The sequence below is a fragment of the Solanum dulcamara genome, chromosome 9, assembly GCF_947179165.1.
Source record: "Solanum dulcamara chromosome 9, daSolDulc1.2, whole genome shotgun sequence".
Classification (NCBI taxonomy): Eukaryota; Viridiplantae; Streptophyta; class Magnoliopsida; order Solanales; family Solanaceae; genus Solanum; species Solanum dulcamara.
The window spans coordinates 38,751,842-38,759,572 of NC_077245.1; the positions used below are offsets into that span (position 1 = coordinate 38,751,842).

The window sequence follows — 7,731 nt, forward strand, 5'->3', positions numbered from 1 at the left end:
TTTTATACTAATTAACTCTTGATTAATTATTAACCACCCATCCGACCCTCCCCCAACCCCAATCGTCTTCTCCACCAAAATGGGGAGAAGAATTATTATTCTTCTTAATGAGTTTTGAAAGAAAAAAAATAAGATTCAAAATGGGGAGTAAATAGAGGTGAGTGTAAAGAAGACGAGGCTAGGTGGGTGTGAAGAAGAAAGGACGTGGGAGTGGAGTGATTTTGTTTTTTTAATTTTTTACTTTAATGGGTTTTGAAAGAAAAAAATCAAGATTCAAAATGAGAGTAAATGTAGGTGGGTATGAAGAAGAGAAGGGTAGGTGGTGTGAAGAAGAAAATGGTAGGTTTTTTTTTTTTTTTTTTTTTTTATGGGAACAGACCCTACACGAGGCTCCCACCTCTCGTGCACAGTCAGGGGTTAAGCAACACCCCCAAGCCTTAACATAAATAATCAAAATAAAAATACAAGGAGGGGGACATAAACCTTACCTCCGATCTTATGGTGGTTCATAAGTCGGCTAACCTATTAAGGTCGGCTAACTCATCCCCGATACAAAAAGAGACTAACTATAACTAGAAAGCAGTAAACCTGTGAGAGGACTCCTCCCGGTACAATTCAACTATGAAAGCATAAATGAGGGAGACTCTCCCCTTCCATGAGAAAAAAGAAAAGTAACCTACACTAGTCCTATTCCAACTATGCTACGTACCAGACATAGCTACATTGAAGAAGAACAAGTATACGAAACTTCTATCTCGCATGGGATGGGAAATTCTTTTCATCTTTGCTCTTTTTAGTCTTGTCGTACCAAGAAAATCCAGGTGAAATATGCCTTTGTATCAGTATCATGATTACCAGCTAAGGAGGCTGAAAGGATAGGAAATATATGGAACTATAGTAGCCAACAGCCTTTGATTTGTTGTGGAAGAAAGTGTAGCTGTGCACCTGCACAGACAGACAAAACCAGAAACATGCACAAGCAACCAAGTCTGGAGGTTGCTGTACGTGGGTGTGTTGGTTTTGGCCTCTGTTGTTGCTGATGCTGTTGAACTTCATCTTTCAATTCTGCACTTTCAGCTTCAGCTCTGTGGTTGAGTTGTTGTTTGGTGTGTGGCTGAGTAGTTGTTTGGTGTTGTGTTTCCACAGTATGTATATGGAGTTGATGGAGGTGTATCATTCTACAGCTACTCATGATATTGTTGTTGGTTCTTGGATGTTGTCTCTGAGGGTGTTGGAGTTCCTTCTGGGTTCCACTGTTGCCTGTATCTCCAACAACCATTAACTTGTATTTGTTCCTTGTCTGCTTCAAGTTGGTGTAGCTGTTGCAGCTGTTGATGGAATGCATCTGATATGTATGGAGAGGTGATCCATGCTTTAGTATCCAGTTGTTTACAATTATGAGGATCTGCACCTGCACAGACAAACAACAACAAAAACAACAAACCCAAGGCTGCCAATCTGCAGGTTCTGATGGCTGCAGTCTCCCTAGGCTGCTTGTTGGTCTTTGTTATGAGGTGGTTAGACTTCTTGGAGTACCTGTACAGAAAAACAAAACAAACAAACTTGTATATGTTTCTTGTCTGCTGCAGGTGGATGGAGTTGTTGCTGGGGTGACTGCTCTTGGGGCTCAATGCAGCTTCAAGGAGGAAGCTGCAGCTGGGGTACCTGCATAAATCAAAACGACTGCACCTCACAACCAAGGGGATCTGCAGGCTGCTGTACCCATGTTCCTTGTGTGCTGCCAGTTGGTAGAGTGTTTGCTGTGGTGTGTTGATGTTAGAGAGTGTGGATGTCCCTAAGAAAAAACAATCAGCCAAAGACAAACAGCCAAACAAACACAAAAACCAGAAGGAAGTTGCATTTCTGCATAGTCCTTGTGGAGGCCTCTTAGTAATTGTTTTGGTATTTGTTTTGGTGGTTGTAGCTGTGATGTGTTCTATGTAGGTGTTGGGAAGACATGTTGATGAGTCCATCCTGACATCTGCATTTACACAACAAACAAGAACCAGCAAGAAAGGAGCTGAGGTTAATAGAAAAGATCTCAAACAAGTGTGCATCTTCTTGTTGCTTCCTTTGTGATTAGGTTGCTTGTTGGTGTCAGTTACACAAGAATGGATGTCCTTTGTTGTGATCAGGTTCAAATTCTTGGAGTACCTGCACAGACAATCAAAACCAACAAACCACACAACCCAAGAAATCTGCATGCTGCTGTAACCAATAGTAGTACTATTAGGTTGTATTTGTTCCTTGTCTGCTGCAGGTTGGTGGAGTTGTTGCTGGGGTGTGTTGATAATAGAGAGTGTGGTTGACCAGCTGAGTGTGTTGCTCCATAGAAGCCCCAGGACATTGCATCCCTCATAGCAGTTCCAAAGAGGGCCTGCATAAGTGGACAAAGGCCATGTCCAAAAAGATGGAGAAGAACAAGGCCAAATACTGGATTGGATGTTATGGGATTGTGTCTGTGAATTCCTGGTGATCAACTCCAATTTCTGATGGAATAGCTCCCCAGTTTTTGATGTCCCTAAGCAAAAACTAACAGCCAAATACAAACAACCAAACAACCACAAAATCCAGAAGGAAGTTGCTGCTCTGTACAGTCCTTGTGTAGGACTCTTAGTGATGGCTGCAGGTTCCCTAGGCTGCTTGTTGGTCTTTGTTTTGAGGTGGTTAGACTTCTTGGAATAGCTCTCCAATTTCTGATGGAATAGCTCTCCAGTTGTTGATGTACCTGCAGCTACACAACAACCAGGAGCCAGCAGGACAGGGGTTGCACAATGGGCTGCTGCAAGTGTTGAGCTTTTAGAGAGTTCATGGATGGAGTGGAGAAACTGCTGAAGGTTTGTGTGCAGCTCCAATTTTGTGTTGGAGCATGCTTCACAGAACAGAGGATCCTCTCTTGTGATCTGGTTCAAGTTGCTTGTGTGTGGCTCCCCATTAGTTATTGCACCTAAACAAAAACAAACAAAGGAATACATACAACCAAACAAGTACCAAAAATAATAGGGGGCTCCATTTCTGCACACTCCTTTTGTTTCAGTCATGGAGAGTCCTGTAGCAGTGTTGTCCTCCATGTATTTGTTGTTAGAGCATGCTGGTGTATATCTCCAACAACCTGCAATTACACAGCAAATAACCAAAGACAAGCAAGGACCTGTACAGGTTAATAGAAGAGAAAGGATCTCAAAGAGAGTTTTGGAGCCTGTTAGCATTTTCCATGTCGCTCGACTAACGTCTCCTCTTATCCGTTTGAGCTGGAACTTTCTGAAGTTTGCATATATATTCTCTCCTTTATCCATGCAAAGTTTGAAGGCTTGTTTCCCAAGATGGAGCTTCAATTTAGCAAAATTCTTCCTTTTTAACTTTAAGACAGCTGATTGTTTCAAGCTCGCTCGCCTAACGTTTCTAATTGTCCGTTTCGGCTGAAATTTCTTGGGCCTTGTCAAAAAAACATAAGCTACAATCCTGCAAATTTTGGGAGCCTTTGGACAGGCCCACATGATACCCCTCACCCTGCACCTGCTGCCCTGCTGAGGCTTAGAGGCTGCAGGGGGTTTGGAGGATGTATTTGTGCTCTTCTCTATGTATTTGTTGTTGAAGAGTGCTGCTATATCACTCCAAACACCTGCAGTAATACAGCAAACAAACCCAAACAAGACATAATATACACAGACTAGCAATAGAGAAAGGACCTCATTAAGAGCCTTGGAGACTGTTATCATTTTCCAAGTCGCTCGACTAACGTTTCCAATTCTCCGTTTGAGCTGAAACTTTATGAAGGTAGTATATATATCCTCTCCTTTAGTCCTGCAAAATGTGAAGGCTTGTTTCCCAAGTTGGAGGATCCAAATTACTAAAGACCCTCTCTTTATGCTTAAGGCAGCTGAATGTTTCCATGTCGCTCGCCTAACGCCTCCGATTATTCGTTTGGGCTGAAACTTTTTGGGACTTGTCAAAATATTATATTCTACCATCCTGCAAAGATTGGGGGCCATTGGACAGGTCCACATGTTACTCCTCACCCTGCACCTGCTGCCCTGCTGAAGCTTAGCGGTTGCAGGGTGTTTGGAAGTTGTTTTTGTGCTCTTGTCTATGTATTTGTTATTGAGGAATGCTAATATATTACTCCAGACACCTGCAATAATACAGCAAACAAGCCCAAACAAAACATAATATACACAGACTAGCAATAAAGAAGGGACCTCAGTAAGAGCTTTGGAGAGTGTTATCATTTTCCAAGTCGCTCGACTAACGTCTCCAATTATCCATTTGAGTTGAAACTTTATGGAGTTAGCATATATATCCTCTCCTTCAGTCCTGCAAAGTTTGAAGACTTTTTTCCCAAGTTGGAGGGTCCAAATTACTAAAGACCCTCTCTTTAGGCTTAAGGCAGCTGGATGTTTCCATGTCGCTCGCCTAACGCTTCCAATTATCCGTTTGGGCTGAAACTTCTTGGGACTTGTCAAAATAATATATTCTAACATCCTGCAAAGTTTGGGGGGCATTGGACAAGTCCACATGCTACTCCACACCCTGCACCTGCTGCCCTGTACCATCCTGCTAAATCCTAAATCTATTGGTAAGGAGATTATCCTATAAGAGCAGTAAATTAGGGAGACTCTCCCTTTTTCAATGGACCTAATTATCATTATTAATATCAGTTAATAACTCAATGTATGAAGAAGTTCCTTCAATGTGGTTGATTGATCTTCTTCATCTTGGTTCTCCTAAAGCTAGCCATGCCAGCTTTGTCCATTTTGTAATGTCCCTTGGTCTCTCTTGGAAGCTGCTGAAAGCTGTAGTAGTGTTGTGTATAGCTTTTCATGTGGCTTTCCTTTGAGAGTGAATCTGCAGTGTAATTAGCTTCCCTAAAGATATGACTGAACTGGAAATTCTCCAGTTTGCTAACCAATACCTGCAATTCAGTAGTATAAGCAACAATGTTCCATGGAGGTTTAGCCTCTTGTTTGAGCCACTTGATTAGAAGTTCAGAATCCACTTCAAGGGCTACCCTGCTGTATCCATGTTGTAGGCACCACTGAATACCAATAATTGCTGCCTGCACTTCAGCTTGGTTATTAGAACCACAACCTAGTGGAGATGCAAAAGCATATATTAACACTCCATTATGGTCCCTTAGAATGCCCCCTGCCCCTATCTTCCCTGGATTGTTAAGGGCACTCCCATCTGTGTTTAGCTTGATCATTGTAGGCTGTGGTTTAGTCCAGCATACTTTGGTTATTCTCAATTCATGTTGGCTTTTTTCAACCATGGTAACCAAATCTGCCTAATTACTTAGCAAATCAATATATGGATACACAGTGGAGATAAGCATATATAGATCTTTGGATATTGAGAATATTACTCTAGTTGCATTAGACTTCTTGCCCCCATACTTGCAGGCACATCTATTCTTCCATAGATTCCAACACACAAAAATGGGGGTGGCCTGCATTACTAACTTATGTAGCTCATTGTTAGTTTTGATTAGCCACCACCTCATCAATAGGTTTTTTAGATGAATGTTGCTGTGTTGCAGACCCCAGTACCCTGAGAAGTGCTTCCATATGTGTTGTGCAAAGTAACCTGATACAAAGATATGCTCTATATCATCAAGACCTGCTCTATAACAACAGGAGCATGCTGCAGGAGCATGTCCAAATGCTACTATTCTATCATTTGTGGGGAGTTTAAGTCTGAAAGCTCTCCAAAGCAGAAAAGAGGCCTTGAAAGGAATACTATTGTGCCATATGTTGCTGTTAGTGGTTGATCTTGTCTTTTTCTTCCTTACCAACTCCCAGGCTGATGAACAAGTGAAATTACCATGAGAGTTAGGCTTCCAGTAAGCTTGATCCTGCATATTTGGATTGTAGCTGATGGGAGTGCTGAGAATTCTGTGCACCAGCTGAGGGGGTGCATGTTTTCTTACTTTCTCTTCATTCCATCCTCCATTTTCCATGAATTCTGATACAATAGAGTTATTCAATCTGGGGAGACTTTCATTGTGGTAAGCTAAGGGACCTACCCCTAGCCAATCATCCCACCAAAAGCTGCTTGTTCCAGACTTAATCCACCACTGTATATGAGGTTCTATATCCTTTTTGTTGCTCATCATATGCTTCCACATTAGGGACTGTCCTGTGTTCCACTTTTTAATGACTGGATGAGCCCTTTGGCAGTATTTTGCTTTAAGGAATTCCCCCCATAGTGTCTTCTTTGATCTGAAAGTCCACCACTGTTTGTATTGGAAGGATAAGCACACATCCTCTAATTTTTTAACACCTATACCACCCTCCTCATAAGGATAACTGAGAGTATCCCAAGAGGCCTAGTGATATTTTCTTCTTTCAGTATCCCATCCCCAAAAGAAGTCAGCAATTAGTCTTCTGATCTGATTCATGGTGGTCTTGGTAGGACTGATAGCTGACAGCAGGTGTATAGGAATGGATTGCAGCACTGTTTTCACCAAGGTGACTCTACCTCCATAGCTTAACATTTTAGTCTGCCATCCCCTAATCCTGCTTAGAACCTTAGAAACCATACTAGAGAAGTATATGATCCTTTGTCTTCCTATATATAGGGGGCAGCCTAGGTAAGTGATTGGGCCATGAGTGCATTTGTATCCTGTGATCATGCTGACCCTATCCACCACACCAGAGGGAGTATTCAGTGGCATCATGATTTGACTCTTATCTTTATTGATAAGTTGTCCTGAAATAGCTTCATACAGTTTAAGAGTTTTGGTAATCAGTGTAAGTGAGAAGTTGCTGGTAGATGTGAAAATGATCACATCATCTGCAAAGCTCAAGTGATTTACTTGAGGACCTCTTCTTTCCATCTGGAATCCTGTGTATAAATGATGGTGATGAAGATTGTTGAGAAGCCTAGACAGAACTTCAGCTCCAATGATGAATAAGGTAGGGGATAGGGGGTCTCCTTGCTTGAGTCCTCTTGTAGAGTGGAAGAAGCCATGCCTTGCACCATTAATGATGACTGAGTACCAATTGTTTGACATAATCCTCCAAACCATATCAATCAACACTTCTCCAAACCCCATTTTCCTCATGACCATACAAATGAATGACCAAGAGACCCTATCATAGGCCTTGGCCATATCCAGCTTTATCACCATATTATCCCCAGCCTTTGGTCTCTTAATATTGTGGATGATTTCTTGAGCTAACATTATGTTCTCAGCAATACTCCTACCTTTAACAAATCCAGATTGGTTATCTGAGATTAGCTGAGGCAATATAGGAGCAATTCTGATGCTTATCAACTTAGAAATGATCTTGTTAGTGAAGTTGCTGAGAGAAATAGGCCTGTATTCTGATAGGCTGTTGGGATGCTCATTCTTAGGAAGTAGAGCTAAGCATGCATGAGAAATAAACTTGGGAATACCATGTCTATTGAAGAAATACTGGACTAATCTCAGTAGGTCTTCACAGATGATATCCCAGCATGAATGAAAGAATTTCCCATTCATTCCATCTGGTCCAGCAGCTGATGTAGGGCTCATAGAAAATACAACTTTCTTCAGCTCATCCATAGTAGGTAAGGCTTGCAGGCTCTCATTCTGCTCCTCTGTAACCATCCTTGGAATGCACTTAAGAACATCTTCCCTGATCAGTCTCTCTTCTCCAGTGAATATTTTTTCAAAGTGTGCTGTGGCAGCTCTTGCAATATTGTCTTCACCTTGAATAGTATTGCCTTGTTCATCACTAATCTGATGGA

General features: G+C 41.8%; 1 protein-coding gene across 1 annotated transcript; it reads right to left on the reverse strand.

Annotated features, from left to right (window-relative positions):
- Positions 1-477: 477 nt before the first annotated feature.
- Positions 478-3,013, reverse strand: LOC129903654 (uncharacterized). The gene is made up of 4 exons (XM_055979200.1): positions 2,992-3,013; positions 2,729-2,947; positions 1,445-1,936; positions 478-1,345 (listed from the first exon to the last, which is right to left on the reverse strand). The coding sequence occupies exons 1-4, from the start codon at positions 3,011-3,013 to the stop codon at positions 1,185-1,187; spliced, it is 894 nt and encodes a 297-aa protein (XP_055835175.1). The 3' UTR covers positions 478-1,184.
- Positions 3,014-7,731: the final 4,718 nt, after the last annotated feature.